The 19,646-nt window shown below is 31.0% G+C and overlaps 10 protein-coding genes and 2 non-coding genes across 12 annotated transcripts; 9 read left to right on the top strand and 3 right to left on the bottom strand. All coding sequences in view use genetic code 12, as the record gives it.

The window, feature by feature from the left end:
• Positions 1 to 59: 59 nt before the first annotated feature.
• On the top strand, positions 60 to 2,177 carry RJT21DRAFT_112714 (uncharacterized protein; the record flags this gene model as incomplete). The annotated part of the gene is made up of 1 exon (XM_064880102.1): positions 60 to 2,177. One exon carries the CDS (start codon positions 60 to 62, stop codon positions 2,175 to 2,177), a length of 2,118 nt encoding a protein of 705 aa, XP_064739513.1.
• Positions 2,178 to 2,286: 109 nt separating this feature from the next.
• On the bottom strand, positions 2,287 to 2,726 carry RUB1 (NEDD8 family protein). The gene has a single exon (XM_064883773.1). It carries the CDS (start codon positions 2,627 to 2,629, stop codon positions 2,396 to 2,398), a length of 234 nt encoding a protein of 77 aa, XP_064739514.1. The 5' UTR covers positions 2,630 to 2,726; the 3' UTR covers positions 2,287 to 2,395.
• Positions 2,727 to 2,752: 26 nt separating this feature from the next.
• On the top strand, positions 2,753 to 3,694 carry RJT21DRAFT_118844 (S-adenosylmethionine-dependent methyltransferase). Its single transcript, XM_064881180.1, has one exon. The coding sequence runs from the start codon at positions 2,816 to 2,818 to the stop codon at positions 3,527 to 3,529; it is 714 nt and encodes a 237-aa protein (XP_064739515.1). The 5' UTR covers positions 2,753 to 2,815; the 3' UTR covers positions 3,530 to 3,694.
• Positions 3,695 to 3,745: 51 nt separating this feature from the next.
• On the top strand, positions 3,746 to 5,194 carry RJT21DRAFT_118846 (mRNA splicing protein). Its single transcript, XM_064881181.1, has one exon. It carries the CDS (start codon positions 3,786 to 3,788, stop codon positions 5,019 to 5,021), a length of 1,236 nt encoding a protein of 411 aa, XP_064739516.1. The 5' UTR covers positions 3,746 to 3,785; the 3' UTR covers positions 5,022 to 5,194.
• A 485-nt stretch (positions 5,195 to 5,679) lies between these two features.
• On the top strand, positions 5,680 to 5,751 carry RJT21DRAFT_t42. Its single transcript has one exon. It is a non-coding gene; the product is annotated as a tRNA-Cys (tRNA).
• A 94-nt stretch (positions 5,752 to 5,845) lies between these two features.
• On the bottom strand, positions 5,846 to 7,801 carry RJT21DRAFT_125299 (MFS transporter; the record flags this gene model as incomplete). The annotated part of the gene is made up of 1 exon (XM_064882824.1): positions 5,846 to 7,801. The coding sequence occupies exon 1, from the start codon at positions 7,652 to 7,654 to the stop codon at positions 5,846 to 5,848; it is 1,809 nt and encodes a 602-aa protein (XP_064739517.1). The 5' UTR covers positions 7,655 to 7,801.
• A 1,176-nt stretch (positions 7,802 to 8,977) lies between these two features.
• NPR2 (nitrogen permease regulating protein) lies at positions 8,978 to 11,673 on the top strand. Its single transcript, XM_064883774.1, has one exon. It carries the CDS (start codon positions 9,153 to 9,155, stop codon positions 11,577 to 11,579), a length of 2,427 nt encoding a protein of 808 aa, XP_064739518.1. The 5' UTR covers positions 8,978 to 9,152; the 3' UTR covers positions 11,580 to 11,673.
• A 1-nt stretch (position 11,674) lies between these two features.
• HTA3 (histone H2AZ) lies at positions 11,675 to 12,421 on the top strand. The gene has a single exon (XM_064883775.1). The coding sequence runs from the start codon at positions 11,825 to 11,827 to the stop codon at positions 12,221 to 12,223; it is 399 nt and encodes a 132-aa protein (XP_064739519.1). The 5' UTR covers positions 11,675 to 11,824; the 3' UTR covers positions 12,224 to 12,421.
• Positions 12,422 to 12,619: 198 nt separating this feature from the next.
• Positions 12,620 to 13,183, bottom strand: RJT21DRAFT_2156 (uncharacterized protein; the record flags this gene model as incomplete). The annotated part of the gene is made up of 1 exon (XM_064883772.1): positions 12,620 to 13,183. One exon carries the CDS (start codon positions 13,181 to 13,183, stop codon positions 12,620 to 12,622), a length of 564 nt encoding a protein of 187 aa, XP_064739520.1.
• A 1,309-nt stretch (positions 13,184 to 14,492) lies between these two features.
• On the top strand, positions 14,493 to 16,197 carry RJT21DRAFT_118850 (Inosine/uridine-preferring nucleoside hydrolase). Its single transcript, XM_064881182.1, has one exon. It carries the CDS (start codon positions 14,916 to 14,918, stop codon positions 16,053 to 16,055), a length of 1,140 nt encoding a protein of 379 aa, XP_064739521.1. The 5' UTR covers positions 14,493 to 14,915; the 3' UTR covers positions 16,056 to 16,197.
• Positions 16,198 to 16,517: 320 nt separating this feature from the next.
• Positions 16,518 to 16,589, top strand: RJT21DRAFT_t43. Its single transcript has one exon. It is a non-coding gene; the product is annotated as a tRNA-Glu (tRNA).
• A 969-nt stretch (positions 16,590 to 17,558) lies between these two features.
• TRY3 (Try3p) lies at positions 17,559 to 19,202 on the top strand (the record flags this gene model as incomplete). Its single annotated transcript, XM_064880103.1, has 1 exon — positions 17,559 to 19,202. The coding sequence occupies one exon, from the start codon at positions 17,559 to 17,561 to the stop codon at positions 19,200 to 19,202; it is 1,644 nt and encodes a 547-aa protein (XP_064739522.1).
• Between the last annotated feature and the right edge of the window lie 444 nt (positions 19,203 to 19,646).

A 19,646-nucleotide genomic window follows, 5' to 3' on the forward strand; every position in this document is an offset into this window, starting at 1 on the left:
TTATTTCTAAGAAAAGTTAATTAAATAGAAGAAGTTCGAACTCACAGCAAAAGGAAATTATGGGAGACATTGAGAATTCTCAAGTCACGAGTGAGAAGATCCTAAAAGATGCGTTTGATATAAGAGAAAAGCCTCTTGAAAGACCTGCTCAGTCAATTCAAGATCTCGATGAGTTACGATCATTTCAATTAAAGAAGAGAAAAGAATATGAACAACAACTAAATAAAAATAGATTAAATTTTGGTCAATGGATAAGATATGCTAAATGGGAATTAAATCATAATCGAGATTTTCCTCGAGCAAGATCAATTTTTGAAAGAGCACTTGATGTAAATGTTCAACATATACCATTTTGGATTCAATATATTCAATTAGAATTATCACACAAGAATATTAATCATGCAAGAAATTTATTAGATAGAGCCACTACTACTCTTCCAAGAGTCAATAAGTTTTGGTTTCTATATGTTCAAACTGAAGAAACTTTAAAAAATTATAAGATGGTACGAATACTATTTGAAAGGTGGTTAGAATGGCACCCAGATTCTTCAGCTTGGGATGCATATATTGGTTTTGAAAGAAGATATGATGAATTTGATAATGCCAGAAATATTTTCTCAAGGTATGTAATTGAACATCCTGGTAGTGATACTTGGTTGAAATGGATAGAATTTGAAATTCATGAAGTATCGTCAATTACAGAGAATATAATTAACGTTAGAAGAGTATTTGAAATATCAGCCGATTCTATACTTACCAATAAAAGCTCAAAGAGTAATGATGAAAAATTTCCTCTAATTATTTCTCAATGGGCAGAATGGGAAATATCAGTCAAAGAGTATGAAAGAGCCAGAGCTATATATAATATTATTCTTGACACTTCAAAAGTAAAATTATCAACATTTCAAAGAAATGAAATCCTCAAAAACTTTTCTGATTTTGAAAAGAATCATGGAAATAAAGATAGTATACAATCGACTATTATACAAAAACGATTAATTAAATATGAACAAGATTTGATAGAAACTCCAGACGATTATGATACTTGGTGGATATATATTAATTTATTGAGTGAAAATGCCAAACCTGAGACATTAAGATCAAAGTTTAAAAAATCAGTTTCCAAGGTACCATCTGAGAAAGTTAAATCTATTACATGGAAGAGATATATATATTTGTGGATCAGATATATTTTATGGGAAGAATTTAATTGTGGTGATATTGAAGAATCAAGATCATTGTGGAATCAATGCATAAAAATTATACCTCATAGTCATTTTACATTTGGTAAAGTATGGAAACACTATGCTGAATTTGAATTAAGAAATGATGAACAAAATGGTTTACTGAAAGCTCGGAAAATTCTAGGTAGATCTATTGGACAAAGTAGTAGTCAAAAGTCAAAGAAGAGTTTGTTCAAGTATTATATTAATTTTGAGAAAAAATTAGGTGAGTGGGACAGAGTTAGAAAACTTTATGAGAGATGGCTTGAGATTGATACCCTAAGTAAAGCCAATACTAATTCAATTCCTATAGTTTTAGATTATATTGAATTTGAAAAGAGTTTGAATGAATATGATCGAGTTTTATCCATATTCAATGCTAGTTTAGTATTAGCAGATCATGAAGATTTATCGAAAAAGTTTATTCCCTTAGAAACATTATGGATATCGTTTATTCATTATTTTCAAGATGAAATGAAATATGATGAAGCTCGTAAATTATATCGTACATTAATTGATAAGACTGATAATTCAAGAGTTTGGATATCATTAGCTGTATTTGAATCATCAATACCAACATATGAACAATTACAAGAATTTAATGAAAGTAATGAAGAAGAACTTGAATTTAGTATTACAGAAACTCATAGACAAAATACTAGATCTATATTTAAAGAAGCAGATAAATTCTATAAAGATAAACAATTAAATGAACAAAGACTTGTTATACTTGAAGCATGGAAAGAATATGAATTAGAGCATGGAAATGAAGAGAGTATAAAACAAATAGAAGCTAGAATGCCTACTTTAGTGAAAAGAAGAAGAAAAGTTGATAACTTTGAAGAAGAATATATTGAATATATTTTCCCTCAAGATCAAGCAGGCATATCGGCCAAGCCAGGTATTAGCAAGTTTTTGGAAAATGCCAAAAAATGGAAATCTATGGCGCAATAATGATAAAAAGTATTATCATAGATAAAATTAAATTTGTAATCAATTATATGTGTATATTTATATCAATTAATGAATAGAATCAATAGAACAATGAATAATAGACTAGTAGATTTAATGATATATGGAATAATCTATAACCAGCAAGACTGAATCTATGATATGATATGATATGACATAGAGAAATTAATACCTTTAAACTCATTAATTATATAGATTTCTTAATACCCACCTCTTAATGTTAAAACCAAATGCAAAGATGAACCAGCTTGAATACCAGATTCTTCAACTGTTTTTTCATCATCTAATTGTGTACCATTAAAAATAAATCGCTGTTGAGCAGGAGGGATTCCTTCCTTTTCTTCCATGGTTTCTTTAATTCTAATAATTTTATCAGTAGGTTCAATTTCTACCAATATATCTCTACCTGTTAATGTTTTAACTTTAACTTGCATTTTTGTATGTGTAATGGTGATACTTCAATATTTGTAATAGTTTCCAATTACCGCTTACTTTAGTATTTTAGTTTTTTTTAGTTTACTTTTGCTGTAAAAAAGAGCGAGTCGATGTCATTAGCTAAAATCTCAAAATTTGTATGGTAACCAGAGATATTATATATTAAATATATTAAATATAGATAAATGTTACCTACTCCTATTGTTAAGGACGTAGATTATGAAAAAGTATATGAACCAGCAGAAGATTCATTTCTTCTATTAGATTGTCTTGAAGAAGAGCAAGAATTTATACAATCTAGATTTAAGAATATTATACCGATTATTACTGAGATAGGTGGAGGATCAGGAATAGTTACTACATTTTTACATAAGAATATTTTACCTAATTCAATATTTATAACTACTGATATTAATCCTCATGCTTGTGAAGCTATATTAAATACAGTTAAAGTAAATAAGATTGATCAGGATCAGGATCAGGATAAACCATCTACTAATTCAAAAATACCAACCATACCGTACTTGATAGATAGTTGTCAAATGGATCTAACTAGTGGAATAAAAGCTCAAGAAATTGATTTATTAGTATTTAATCCTCCTTATGTTCCAGCAGAAATAGTGCCTGAAATTCCTACTAATCTTAATGATGATACTTGGTTAGATTTAGCATTAATGGGTGGTGAAGATGGTATGATTACTACTTGGAAAATCCTAGATAATTTACATAATATTCTAAATCCTTTACATGGTGTAGCTTATATACTTTTTTGTGCCAGAAATAAACCTGATCAAGTTGCTCAAACTATGACATCTAGAGGTTGGAATGTTGAGACTGTTATATTGCGAAAAGCAGGCTGGGAAGTTTTAAGTATCTTGAAATTTACCAAGACATCATAGTAACATAATAATACAGTATCAAAAAAACATAGTAACTTTCTAAGTACTATAATAATTTTATAATCATCATATTTACTTGTAGTTTATATGTATATGTATATAATTAATGACTCTATGTGAATAAATGTAATGAGTAGAAACATTGGAAATATTGCGCTCGCGGTATATGGGAAAAAAAAAGTTGTAAGTGATAGATAATGTTTCAGAACTCCATAGTGTAACACATAGATTATTCCTATTTGTAAGTTGTCAAATAATGTCAACTACAGATAATCCTCCAAGAGGTAGAAAGGCAATTGCCAAATCTATATCGAGTCAAAAATTAACTACTACTAAATGGGCAGATGTACCTGAAAAAGTTAAAACATTTGGTAATACCACATTAAGTACAATTATTTCAGGTCATTTAACTCAAGAACAAGCAGATGCTTATCAAGAATATTTTAGAATTGAAGAAATATCAGATATTCTTAAGAAATCTCATGAATCTCATGAACCAGTTCTTAGCTTTTTAAGTTCAAATGATGAAACAAGAAATCCAAATTACGAAAGAGATCCATCACCACCTCCAAAATTTGATAAAGAAGGTAAAAGAATTAATACAAGAGAACAAAGAACTAAAATTTCTCTTGAAAAGGAAAGGCATTATTTGGTTGAAATTGCTGCTGGTAGTATTAAACATTATGTTGCTCCTCAAGGTTATGTAAAACCAACAAAAACTTTTGAAAAGTTGTATATTCCAGTAAAAGATTATCCAGAAATTAATTTTGTCGGTCTTTTACTTGGTCCAAGAGGTAAAACTTTAAGAACCTTACAAGAAGATAGTGGTGCTAGATTACAAATTAGAGGTAAAGGTTCAGTTAAATCAGGTAAATCATCTAATCCAGGTGAAGATGAAGGTCTGGCTGAAGATGAATTACATGTTCTCATTACTTCTGATACTCAACTGAAAATTGCAAAGGCTATAAAATTAACTAATGAAGTACTCGATAAAGCAATTTCTTCTCCAATCGGTCAAAATGATTTAAAGAGAGATCAATTAAGAGAATTGGCTGTATTGAATGGTACTTTAAGAGAAACTAAGATTCCCGAACAAACCAATACTACTAGACCAAGAAGAAATATCGATAACTCTCAACTTATTTGTAAGATTTGTCAAAGACCAGGTCATCTTTCAAAAGATTGTATATCTGGTCCTCCAAAAGAATATCATCCAGAAATAATTCCTCCAAAGAAACGTCCTAGTGAATCTAGAGCACATCAAGATGTGATTCCTCCCTTTAAGAGAACAAAGGCTGCTCCACCTCCACCTCCTCCACCTTCTAAAGTTGCTCCTCCTCCTCCTCCACCACCACCACCAACTGCCACTAAACCATCTTATGCTCGTGATCCACCACCTCCACCACCACCACCAACTGCCACTAAACCGTCTTATAGTGTAGGTGCTCAATCAACTCCTCCACCACCTCCACCACCTCCATCACTGGCTTAAGATATCATAGTGTATATTGCTAATTTGTATATTACTGGTTTGTTTTCTCTTTCTAAATTATTCTGCTAGACCCAATGCTTTATTATATAGTGAAATTAATTTATAAAGAAAAATATATATAACAAAATTGGAAGAAAAATATCATGTCTGTTTAAAGAAAAAATAATTGTTCCGTTGGTATGTAAGAATATGAAAATTCTAATCGAATTGGATCAACATTTGAAGTGGAATTAACGTTCTTTAAATATCTTTTGTCAAGACGAAATGTTTAGTTTCTTTCTTTATTTCTTCATACTGTAACCTTAAACATAATAAACTGTATATATGTGGGTACATGTATCTTCAGCTTGGCTTCATAAGCTTCAAAACTGTTCATATTAATCTCTATACACAAGTTGCGTCCATTTTTCTATGGTAAAAAAATTCAAAATTGGTAGCGCCTTTGAATTTCAATTTTTCTTTTTATTCTAACAAATCAAGCTGCAAACTCAAAGAAAAGCCCTATAATGAAAATTATCGGGTATCAGAGATATAATAAAACAATATACATAGATAAAAGAAGTCATTTAATGCTTATTTTCCCATTTTTAGAATTTTGATCACGTGATCGTGAACGCATCTTCTACATTAAGATAGAGAGTAAACAAAACAAGAAACAGCTCGTATGGCGCAGTGGTAGCGCAGTAGATTGCAAATCTATTGGTCCTTAGTTCAATCCTGAGTGCGAGCTTTTCTTTTTTTGAACATTTAAATAAAAATGGCTGCAACTTTAGAATGCAGAGAGATATACATTAGTAAATTAGAATATAGAAATGAAATTAGATCTATACAAGACCACCTCCTCCCCCATAAATCATATTAAGGTCCATTGAATATTTTGACTTCTTTCTTAACTTTGATCCATAAATGTAAAACAAAAATGGAACGGGAATTAAAGCAACTGAGATACATCCAATTAATGTGGCTGCCCACTTAATCTTCATGTTAACAAACATTTGTTTTGCAAATAATGGGAATGCGGCCCCAAATGCAGATCTTAAGAAGGTATTTCCTGCAATTGCTGAAGCTGCAAATAATAAGTAACAATCAATGATATAATTAAGGCAAGGTAAAAAGATCAATATCAATCCCATTCCTACAGGGCAAGCTCCTAACACAGGAACAATCCAATGTACTTTATTTCCAAAGGAACCACCCCATCCTAACCAAAATATACCAATAGCAAAGAGAATTGCACCCAACATCATGGCAACTAATCTTTCTTCTGGAATTGGTACATGGTTATTTTTTTCCATTATCTTGTTAAATCTTTTTTCAAAAAGAATAGAAATTAATCCACCAAAAAATGTACCAATTAACATAGAAATATATGGTAACTCGGCATTGCCTGGTTGCCAACCATAGCCATATTCAAAGATCAAGGGAATTGCAGTCAAAAATAAATAGAGCATACCATATATAAAGGCATTATATAGGGTGATCAAAAAAAGGATTGGTTCAGTGAATAACATTATCAAGGGTCTTGTTAAGTTCTTTTCACATATTTCTCTGATTGATAATTTGAACTCATCATGGGGTGCATAAATACCCCAATTACGAGTCCTTCTTCTTAATGTCTCAGCTTTATTTGCTAAAATCAAAGCATGGTAAGTTTCTTTTAAAAAGAAGACGGCAAGGAATAATGAGAAGGAACCAACAATAGCAACAAAATAGCCAGTCCATCTCCAACCAAGACTTGTGTTTCTAATGGTATAACCTCCCATCACTGGGGCAAGCATTGGACCACCAAATAAAGCCATGGCAAATATTGAAACCATAGTCCCTCTAAGTTTGGTAGAGAATATATCTGAAAGGATTGCAGGGCAAACAACAAATGGTGCTGCACCAACAAAGCCAGCAAAGAAACGACATATTAGAATGGTCTGAATATCTTTTCCAGTTGCTACCCCGAAACAAAAACAAACATACCCTAATCCTGAAATTATTGTTGGGATTCTTCTCCCATATAATTCAGAGAGAGGACCCCATATAATAGGGCCAGAAGCAAATCCAAATACAAAGAGTGAAGTACCCAAAGTAGCAGGAGTCCAACCAATGTGATATATTTCCATCAATGATACTTGTGCCTGTGAGAAAAGAGCTGACCCAATTGCAATGGAAAATGCTCCTATACATGCAATAAAACATATTAGAAACTTTTCTTTGCCTGACCAATTGAATGGATGAATTGGATCATGAGGACCATCAAACTGTACTTGATATGGAGTACGGTCTAGAGGTAAAGGGGGTGGATAATCCTTACCTCCTCCCATTGTAGGCAAAGGTTCTTTAGTTTCAGTAGCTTCCAAAAGAAGATCATCTACCCCGGTTATTCTTCTGCTTATGGTTTTAGTGAGTTGAAGATTCGATTCTAACCGAAGTAATCCATCTTCTTCCTCTTCTTCTTCTTGTACTTCTTCTTCATCTACTGTGCGGCCATCAAAATCACCGGCCCCAAATTCATCTTCACTGTTTTCACTGTTTTCATTACTAAGATCGTTATTTTCTTTCTCGAATCGTTCATCTGGAGCAATACCCAGTGCTTTTAGTGTACAATTGGTATCATTTGCTCCCTCTGAACTTGAGGTCGACATTGCTGTTCACTTAAACAGAAAATAAAAAAAGCAGTAGATCTAAAATAATTAAATCAAATAATATTGTCTCATACGCTTTATTTATACGAATCTGTATTTAATTGAATTAAGTGTCATCTGCACTCTAAATAATATGGTTATGAAAATAAACTCTATTCTAGACATACAGCAAAACATGGTGGATGTACCGGTCCATAAATACACTAAACCGGCCAACCCCAGCATTAATCTTAATTCCGTACTTGATTGCGCATTCTTTCCTTTGTTGACGCCTAATAATTGATAACTAATACTAAGCAAGAATCATTAGAAAGGCTTCTCCTCGTCCTTTAAACAATGTCATTTATTTAGTTTATCGGGGAAAGGATGCGAAAACTCCAAGTCGGCAGTCGGCTCAAATATTTTTCTAAGCCGATCGGGTTTATAGCGAACCTAATTTCGATTAAATGCGTCAGGGCTCAAAGAGATTTTATAGCTTATACATACGAATAAAAAATAGTGATATTGCTTACATAACATTATCCTCGGCAAATCAAATACGACAAATACAAGTATTATAGATTTAAGTAGATTACCTTAAACTGATATTTTATTGAATTAGAAATTTCCAAGTACTGACTAAATTCCGGATTATTTCTTACAATAGGGAGAGTACGATCTGATTCTATACTATATTTATGAGAACAAGGGACACATATTTGGTTCGTAACAATAATCCATTATAAAATTCTATACTTAATATATTTATAAGATCAACGGTTACAGATTCGGTTTGACCATAATGCAGAGCTTTGCATTAAAACCTTATATAATTCTTAGCTAATGTCATAAATGGGCCAATAAATCTGGAAACTGGTAACTCACATATTGCATCTAATTAAAGAACACAGTGGTTATTTATTTACATTTAATGTATGGGTTGGAATTGTCGGCTCTGTTTCTAGGCTCGGAGTTAACAGTAATTTCAAGTAGTTTGTTATGCTTAAAGCTTAAGTGATGTACCAAGTAAACATTGCCATTTAGTGATTAACATTTAGAAACGTGATCACAGCACACGTGATTTCTTGTTAAAGAACAATATTTGAGCAGGAAACAAGATTACATTGTGGTAGATTTGGCTGCAAGTTTAATTACACATAACAATACTTGTACGAGATTGGCTGTTCATTCACGATGATTGAAAAGTTTTCTCTCTATTTTGTCAGAGGTATAAATTCGGGCAATTCGCCTCTATTATTATATAGTTACTACTTTATAAAGTAGTGGAAGAAGTTTGTAATTATTTGGTATATTGAGAATACATATTTTGCTACGGAAAAAAAATTTATATATATATTGTAACCGAAAGTTCTGTATATAACTCTATATTTTCTATAATTTTCTATACATTTTCACGTGACAAGTCGAGTCGTGCGCGAACACACAAGATTAATATAGCTCTCCATAGTACTAACGAAGTGACGATATAGTAATAGTTAATTGAAATTACAAATAGGAAATGCAAGCAACAGATGGTTTCATTCCTATTGTTGCCATTTTCTACGCGGTATTCCACCCTACTGAAGGAACAAAAATTGTACACCAAGTTCCAGAAGGTACTATAAGTTCAACTCATAGAAAGGCACCTTTTAAGAATGGAGATTCATTAAGTCATTATAACAATTCCAGAGATGAAATACTTGATAAGCAAGATAACAACAATTATGATGATGATTTGACTCCTGATGGGTACGATGATGATTATGATACTAGTTCGACTTCATTATTCAACTTTGATACCGTTAAAAATTATGTTATACCAAAACCTCAACTATGCAATAAATTAATCTCATTTAAAATTAATAAATTTAAAGTAGTTGGATATCCTGTCAATATTGAAAATCCTAAATATTCCCGTAATTCATTTAATTTCAATTTTTGCTTTGTTTTCCCTTATGATTTAGGTGATGTTACACCTTATGAATCAGCTATACTTCGAATGGGGAAGATGTTCAAAGTATTAGAAGAACAGAGTTTCATATTGAGTAAACTCGATAAAAATAACTCATTCTTTAAAATTAATGATGAAACAAATCAACCTAATAAAGTAGAATTGTCTTCGTCGTTATCCCTGAATACAATTAATATTGGAATTGATTTAACATCTTATCATGCTATGACAACGACAACTAGTGGTAATAGTATTCCTGCACCCATTATAGATCATTCAAGTTCAGTAATTAATACTCCAGGTCATTCCCGTGCTAAAAAGATAACATTATCATCAATTGAATCATTAATTAATCAAATTTATCAAGATTTAAATAATTATTCTGAGTGTTGTATACCACTAGATAGTTCAAACTCAGTTGATATCAAATTATTTCCTATTCTCCCACCACCTGTAAATATAAAGGCATACCAAGTTCCTATTGCGACGGTTAAATTGAATTCATTAGTTGATGTCAATTGGGATCCAACAATGATTAATATTTTACCTTATATTAATGGGATAAATTCAGTAAGAAGAATAAGTGAGTTGGCCAATGCTGATTACATGTTGACTAAACAATGTATCCAACATCTAATGCATTATGAATGTATTGAAATGATTGATATATTCCAATTTAGTAATATTTATGCTCCCACTAATCATATTGGAAATTTTCTAAGATTAGGTGGTAAGATGGCAGAAGATTGCCAAGCATATGTTGTAACTACTGACATCGATATTGATACTCCTGCAAGTACTACACCAGTTAATAATGAATCACCTCATAATACTCTTACCCCCAATTCTTCATCTGTATTTAGAAGACCTCCACCAATAATAGCAAGTACAGGTTCAGTTTCACCATTTTCAAGACAGCTGCCTTTATTATCTCGATCTCCTAAGAATCCTAATACTATTGGAATTATACATCATAGAACTGGTAGTGCTGGTAATAGTCAAAGTCATAATAGTAATACAGGAAACATCAGTGGGAATGGTGTGACAATTAATATTAAAGTTCCTTCAAAAGCTACATTATTTTACCTTTATAGATCCTTAAATCAGGGTCAGACTGTAAAAGAATGGTATATTCAGCACAAAAAGCTTCTTGTAAATATTGATGTACGAAGATTTATAAATTTTGGAGTGTTAAGAGGTATAATTTATAGAGTTCATTCATATCCTATATTAAACTCATTTACTAGATTTCTTGAGGCAGATGAGTATGAAAAGTATTCAACATTTACAGATGTAATTCTTAAGAAAAAGTATCATACATCTCATAGACAAAAGGGAAGAAGTAATAGTTTTGGAGAAAGAAATGGTAAAACAAAATTGTCTATTAATAGTGACTCACGATTATTGAAAACAAGAGTCAATGAGCAAACATTAAAAACTATGAAGACAGGAAGACGAGTCAGTTTTAAAACAGGAAGACGTCCTCACCCATTGACCAATGATATAATTGTTGACAGTGATGGAGATGAAGGCATAGGTGCTAATTCTGAAGATGACGGTACTATTAGACGTAATAGTAGACATCGAAGGTCAAGTTCTTCACTAAATAAGAAGAAAAATATACATGGAAGAAAAGATATTAATGAAAATGCAGTTGATTCTAGTGAAGAAGATGATCGTGAACATACAGGTGCCGATCTAGAATCTGAACCTGAAGAAGGGCAAAACTCACATCAACATTTAGATTCTGAATCTGATGTGGATGTAGATTCTGATTTTGAATCGCAGTCTCATTCTGAATCTGAATCGCATTCGGACTCTGAAGAAGAGTTAGATTCTGATGAATTACAAGAGGAAAAGAATATGGCTAATTTAATTAAAATGTTAAAGGGTTATCAAAACTTTGATTCCATCAATACAGAACTTCAACAATCTCGTCAAGATATAATAAATCTTATAGATAGTTTAGGATCTTATAGTATTATTAATAGTTAATTATGAATGCAAAATCCGGGTAACTGCGCAGACTCATTTTATGCGCGATTCGATTCTCAAGTCCCATAAAAAAAGGACCACAGACAATTCTTTTGTTTGTGTATTTGTTTATTTTTTCTTCTTCCTTTGTTGTTTTGATTTTAGTTTTTTGTCAAAGTATAAACAAACCTGTAAACAAAATAGTTTACAAGTTATTACTTCTTTGCAAGAATCATTAATATTAAGAATATATATTAACTTATAAGATGTCAGGTAAAGGGAAAGTTCATGGTGGGAAAGGTAAATCCTCTGAATCTTCTAAATCTTCAACTTCTCATTCTGCTAGAGCTGGTTTACAATTCCCAGTTGGTAGAGTTAAAAGATATTTAAAGAGACATGCTCAAAATAAAATCAGAGTTGGATCTAAATCTGCCATCTATTTAACTGCTGTATTAGAATATTTAACTGCTGAAGTATTGGAATTAGCAGGTAATGCTGCCAAAGATTTAAAAGTTAAAAGAATTACTCCAAGACATTTACAATTAGCCATTAGAGGTGATGAAGAATTAGATAATTTAATTAAGGCCACCATCGCTCATGGTGGTGTCTTACCACATATTAATAAAGCCTTATTATTAAAGGTTGAAAAGAAGAAACAAAAATAATCAATTAAGTCTAATTGAACAAAGTCATATTTATTACCAGTTAAACATATTTCATTCATTAACTGATCATCAATTGACATCCATCAAATCAAGTGCATAAACTATAGTGGCCTTCAAATATATATTTATATTTTAATGATGTTGCTTATAATTGTTTAGTTTCTTTTCTTGCCATTCACAGTGCCCTTATTATTAGTATTGTTTTTGTATTTTATTCTTTTAATTGTACTATATCTTCTGTTAATTTTCTTTAGCACCTAGTTTATTAGTTTATGTTAGTTTAATATAAATTTATCCATTAAAGATATTCTAATTGTTTGTATGTACAAGAATTTTGATTTATATATATATATATGTTGATTATCAAATTATGTTAATCAATATGCAAGGGATGCTTTAGGCTGTTGTAGGAACAGAGACATTTTCTTTCGGTACTGGAGATATAGTAGTATTAGAATTGTCTTTAGAAGGATTTTCATTTTTATTAACTGTTGATGATGGTTCGATTTTAATATATTTTGGTTTGTAGCCATCAGGCATTTCATAATCATCTAATTTGATATTAATTTCCCCCAATTTTTTCTTCAAATGGTCAATTTCACTTTGTAAAACAGTTATATCATCAGCTAAAGCATCTCTTTCGTCACTTGCCTTTTTTCTACTCCTATAACTCTCGTAGAATATGAGTGATCCTGCAACACTAAAGATAAAGAATTCCGATAAGAAATTAGCACCATTTTCAACAGCTTTTGTATCATTTAAAGGTCGAATTTTAATCCTCTTTTCACCAAGTAAAGACATTCTAAGTCTTAAATCGGTTGAATGAACTGTCTGTGCTAAATTTATACAAACTTTTCTAAATACTTCATGATCTTTCGCTTGAGTTTTTAATGCGGTGGCAATAGGTTTCGCAATAGTACGAACTAATAATGACGTTAATTTTAATGCTATCCCACTCATAACAATCTAGAATAACATATGATATATATGCTTTATAACTTGTATAGATGAGGAAATGATTCTATTGATAGATTGTTTGGTAAATTAATTGAGGTAGTCCCAATAGGGTTTCTTTTAGACTTTATGCTATTCAACCTCAATAAGAATAAAATTACCCAATTAAAATTTTGAAAAGAAGTAGATAGATTTAACGAGTGTGTCTACTATAGTTTATATCTAAAGTCTAAATCTTGATTATTGAATATTTATTATGGAAAATTGTTAGACTCTTGTAATGGTTGTAAATTTAGGTCTGAAATATTTCCAATTGTTTTGATCACTCACTCCTTCGAGTACGCACTAAAGCGACGGCTTTCACAAATTCTATTCTGGAGATTGTTAGAGCTTAGATTTCTTACAGCAAAATACTATATAAGTTATACACATTCTGAATATATCAACGTAGTATACTTGGTGACATTCCACATCATATAACCATAATATTACTGGTTCTTTAATTAAAATATAGAATTTGACAAGCAATTTTTCATTTGCAGGAAGTAAAAAGAGATTCTAAATAGTGGGGAGTAAAAGAAATGGGAACTAATTACCTAAAAAAGTAGTTTCATGCAATATAATTTAGGGTTCCAGAAGTGTAGTTCTTATCTATATCATCGGTTCTTACGACTACTTACTACGATTAGAATTATGGTTTAAATGATTGGGAAGTGCACGAGGCCAAGGAGGTTCCTCTCTTTTGGTGGAGAAAATCTATCAATTACACAAAAATTGCTGAAGTTCCCATAAAGTCCAACGGCTCTAATTTTACCGCTACTTATTTCCTTATCTGTTAGGGAAAGATATACGAAAGAAAATAAAAGTAAGGTTGTTACCAAGATAATCATTTTTTATCAGTATCGTAATTCTTGTAATTCGGTAATTCCCATGTTTTAACAGGGTTTTCCTTGTCTCTGTGACCTTGCTAATATTTCATTTTATTAAGTCTATTTTAGAATTATACTTTGACAGCATCGCCAATGAAATTTATTGTGTCAGAAAAACTTTGAATCTCACTAAATATTACTGTGAAATCCCGTTTTGACTTCTGTAAGAGAATTAATAAAATTTTAATTAATTCAGTAATAATGTAATACAAAAGCCATAAATACCGCATCAGCCTCCATGTAGTATCTGGTCTTTAATGCATAGATGTACTGTTACGACCTAAACCATCTTTCAGTACCTAATAAGAAAGCTAAGACAAAAAATTTAAAAGAGATGTTGAATTTAAACTGCCCCGCGGAGTAAATATTCTTGGGTGAAAAATTATCTTTGTTTGCGACTATAACTCGCCGTATATTTCATATAATTCAGATAAGACCAATCCAGAATTCCCATCTCTTAATTGGGAATATTAATTGATAAATAGTGGCTTAATAATCGTTGTGCCCCTTTTGTGTTTCGCATAATGTTAATAAGCATAATCCCATCACAATTTATTGTCTTCAACTCTTTCTGTGTATCTAATTCCTCGAAGACAATGCGCCTGTAGGCGAAGAGTTACCATCTCCATACACTCTTTTCGTAGTTCCGCTTCCGATCTCACATAAAATCCTCCACAATTTAAATACCATGATATTCCCTTGAAATATTTCCTGTTTGATCAATTTTTACAGTTCCTGTATTATTCTTTTTATTGTTCCATTTATATTTTCATTCACTAAATTTTTAATACGCTTCACTCGTTTCAGAAATGGTCAGTTTGAAATTATCTACTTTAGCCATTGCTTTATTAAGCTCTGTTGCTAATGCTAAAAAAGTATTCATCGATAATGATGGAATCACTCCTCCAAACATTCTTTTCCCATTAATGGCTGGTTGGGACATTGTTGGTGTCTCAACTTCTTTTGGTTCCTCTTCAAATGTAGATTCTGCAGGAACTGCTTACGATACTTTACAACAATATAATTTATCATCTTGTATACCTCATTATCTTGGTGCTCAAGGTCCATTATTAAGAACTCAAGATACCTTTAACATCTGGCAAGATTTGTTTGGTGAATTGGTCTGGCAAGGTGCTTTTGCTCCAGGTTATGAAAATGAATATTCATGGAGTAACATCACTTATAATGAAACCTTACCAGGTGCCGTTGCTTTAATCAACGCTGTTCAACAATACAAGGATACCGATCCAGTTGTCATTTATGCTGCTGGTATGATGACCACTGTTGCTCAAGCTCTTTCACTTTACCCAGATTTACCAAAAGATGCCGGTGGATTATATATTATGGGTGGCTATTTTGATACTCAATACACTGCTGGAACTGGTACTCCAATTGTTAACGATATTAACACTGATATCAATTTAATTCAAGACCCAGAAGCCGCTCAAATGGTCTTAACTGCCAATTGGTCCTCTATTGTCATTGGTTCTAATGTTACCAATTACTTAGTTCCATCTCAAGAATTATATGATCAAATCATTGATAGAGCTGGTGGATTAGATGTTATACAAAACAACACTTACTTATCCCCATTATTAGATATTTTATATACCGGTAACTTTACCGAAAATGAAATTGAATCTGATGATCAAGACACTTTACCATTTTGGGATCAAGTTGTTTCTGCTTATCTTGCCTTCCCAGAATTAGTTACAAGTACCACTAACTTTTCTGTTGCAGTTGATACTCAATTCTATTCTCCATTCTACGGTGCTTTAAGAATTTGGGGAGCTCAATTTGCTCCAACTGGTCAAATTACAGGTAATGCAACTGTTGTTAACACTATAGATGATGGAGCATTCTACAATTACTTGATCCAAGCTTACTTCTTAGATTGGAGACAATACTGTGAAGTTGGTGGTCCAGTTCAATTGGAAGGGTTTGCTTAAAATATGTCAAAATTAAAATAGATTTCTTGTCATTCATTTATACTTTCTTTAAATCGTTAAACTATAATACCTTTCGGTGCTTTTCTAGATTACGTTAGTTAGCTTTAATTTTCAAAAATAAAAATTGAAAAGTTGAATATCCAAATTTCTTTTTCTGTAGATTGTATGTAATAACCTTTTCCTTTTGAATTATTAACACAAATGATATAATGATCTACTAAAGTGATTTTATGATGATGTACGGTTCATATGAGTAGGTATGCACTTTAGTATAGTCTAAAATATCAAATTTAATAGGCTGTGAAATATTTTTGTATTTAGCAGCTCTTTTCGCTTATTATTATTTTGCTTTTTTGAGCGACATTTTTTCCGCGACATTTTGCGACATTTTTTATGAAAAAAATTTTGATCAAGTGACGTGTCACGGGATCAGTTTTCTACCCTGTTTTCCTGACAGAAAAGTCCGATATAGTGTAACGGCTAGCACGGTTCGCTTTCACCGAGCAGACCCGGGTTCGACTCCCGGTATCGGAATATTCTTTTTTTTCAATTTATTTACTTATTTCTTGATGGTTATTTTTAAAAAAATTTACTCTTAAATATTTACTCTTCTATGAAAAAGAATAGTCTGATAAATAATCATTCTATTATTCTACATATGAATACGTTTACTTTAAACTTGAGGTCATAAAGATATGTAGATAAAAAGGTTGACTGATTTATCATTTGACTGCTAAAAATTTAAATATGAAAATTTCTTTTTCGGTGCATACATTAACGGCTGATCAAAATAATTGCCTGAAAATTTTTTTCTCCCCAAAATGTAAAGCTAAATTAGCACACGAATCTCTAAAAATCTTGCACTACATTAAGTAGAAATTTTGTAGATGGGAAATAAGGCGCAGACATTATATATATATATTAGAAAAGCCTATCCCACGTGTATTGAAATAGTTTTCTTTTACATCAAATAGATTTCTTTGCTTTTATTTTCTTTATTGTTAATCTAATCTTATCAGCCAGGTTAAGGCTTTACAGTTTATTTAATATTATAATATTTTTGCAGGTTTTTAAAATTATAATTATATTTTTACCTTTACACATTAACTAATCCCCCTATTACAACACCCAGCCAGCCCAACCCAATCCAAATTTAGCCACCCATTTCAAACTCATCACTATCACTATAATCAAACCAAGTTTTCAAGTTTTGTTTAACGAAAAGATACTTCCTTATATCTCACTGTTTAAATTCAACTTACATACAAAAAGTTAAAACCCATTTTTTTCTATATCATCGCAATAACATATTATACGATATTATCATGATTGTATAATTTAAAGTTTGCACTGTAAAAATATACATATCCGTCAAAGAAAGTCAATTCCAACTCAAACTATATTGTTTTCTTATTGGGTACTCAAATTTTCAATTTATTCTTCGTAACAGATATACACAATTTTTGAATTGTAAAGCTTCTCCACAAAATAATAAAAAGAGAGATGAAGTTTGCTAAAGTCCTAGAACAAACTTTAATAGAGGAAGAAATACCCGAGGAATGGTATGAAGCAGCTATTCAATATAAAGCTCTTAAAAAATGTATTAACAAAGTTGTTAATGAATTAAAATTCCTTGGCTTAGAACAAAATACTCTAAAGTTATTGTTTGAAGAAACTAACAAAGATAAGGAAAATGGAAATGGAGATGAACATCAAGTTGTTGAATTAAATGAAAATGAAACTACTCCAACTAATCCAATAGTTGCAGAATACACCCTTTCCAAGTCAACTAATGATTCAAATAAATTGAAAATAAAACCAATGTTAAAAATCACACTTGATTTCTCTCATAAAAATTATAGTGATGCTCATATTTATGAAATTGGTCAACAAATCAAACAAAAGATTGAAAGTTTACTTAATGATGATGACTTTGATCTTCATGAAAGTACTGCTGATGTTGATGGTTCTCTTAGCAGATCAGCTTCACCTAAATTACAGCCTTTAACTCCAATCACTTCAAATAGTGAAGAAAGAATTATTGAATTAGCTGAAGATGAAAATGATCATCATCTTATGGTATTATCACCACCAGGTTCAAATCATGGTACTAGAGAAAATTCACCTGAACTTGAAAATCCTCAAAATATTGATAATGTTATTGATAAAGATCATGAAGAACAATTACAAAACTCAGGCGAAGATTCTAAGAAATCAGAAATATATATCACATTAAACTCAGACTCAAAATTCTTTAAAATGCTTAATGATGAATTAGAACTCTTAGATAGGTTACGTGAAAGTGAAGAAAAGAAAATTATTACTGAAGTTAGTGCCATAAGTGAATTAGTTGCTGCTTTAAGAAAATCAACTTCAAAGAGATCGAATTTAAATGATCTCTATAAATGGAGAGAATTATTTCGCATTTACCTTGACTCTGAAGTTTATTTCAAATATAATGAAACTACAATTGCATCATCCCAAAGGCCCGCTTTACAGATTAAACAAAATCTTGACAAGTTCCTTTCAAATGTAGATAAATCAGGAATATTAACTGAGTTCAAAAATAAAGATTCACTCACAGCATTCAATCAATTTGTTACTATGAATTATCACCTTTTGAAGATCCTTCAATTTCAGTCTCTTAACAATATTGCTTTACGTAAAATTCTTAAGAAGTTTGATAAACAAACTTCACTTGGTGTATCAGCTAAATTGCCAAAATTAATAACCAATGAACACGTATTCATGAACGGTTCTTCCTTAGCCCAAACTATTTGTTTTATCATTCAAAATAAAATACTTACTTTGGTTCCACAACTTGATGATTATTCCTGTCCAATTTGTATGTCGATTGCTTATAAACCTATAAGGTTAGATTGTGGTCATTTATTCTGTGTCAGATGTTTAGTTAAATCAAAACAACAAAAGAAACATAATTGTCCAATATGTCGTTATGAAAATGCGATATTATTAGCAGATTCATCCAATTTAGATCATGAAGCTGAAGTTATAATGGAAAAATATTTCCCAAAGGAAGTTAAAGAAAAGTTGAAAGAAAGAGATAAAGAAAGGTTTGCAGAATATAAAACTAATGCCGAGAATCCTAAGGGTATTAAAAATGATGACAAATGTGTGATTATGTAGAATAGATTAATATTTAGTTCGTATAATAGTAAATTTTTTAATAGTGTTTTTCTTCATTGAAAAAGTATGTAAGATCTTTTCGCAGCAAACCAAGAATTTTCTGGTACAGCTGCAAATTTGTCATAATATACGGCATATATGATAAAAATGATAACAATTCATGTTCCCTCAACTATAATCCCCTCAGGTGTATTGTGTATACTAACATAGACATCAGATTATTTGTAAAATAAAAACTCTGGTCATATTAGATGTAAAAAGAAATAAGTTAGAAAACAAATCGTATTTTGTCTCCATAAATATGCCAAATATATTAAAAATATAAATAAACGAAATACAAGACAAATAAACCAATGGTCAGTCAAGGTGAAGTAATAGCTATCTTCTCTTACATAAATCAACTGTTTAACTGTCTAATTTTAGTCCAAAGTAGGTTTAATTCCA

This window comes from Scheffersomyces amazonensis, assembly GCF_036850825.1.
Source record: "Scheffersomyces amazonensis strain UFMG-HMD-26.3 chromosome Unknown RJT21scaffold_2, whole genome shotgun sequence".
Lineage (NCBI taxonomy): Eukaryota > Fungi > Ascomycota > Pichiomycetes > Serinales > Debaryomycetaceae > Scheffersomyces > Scheffersomyces amazonensis.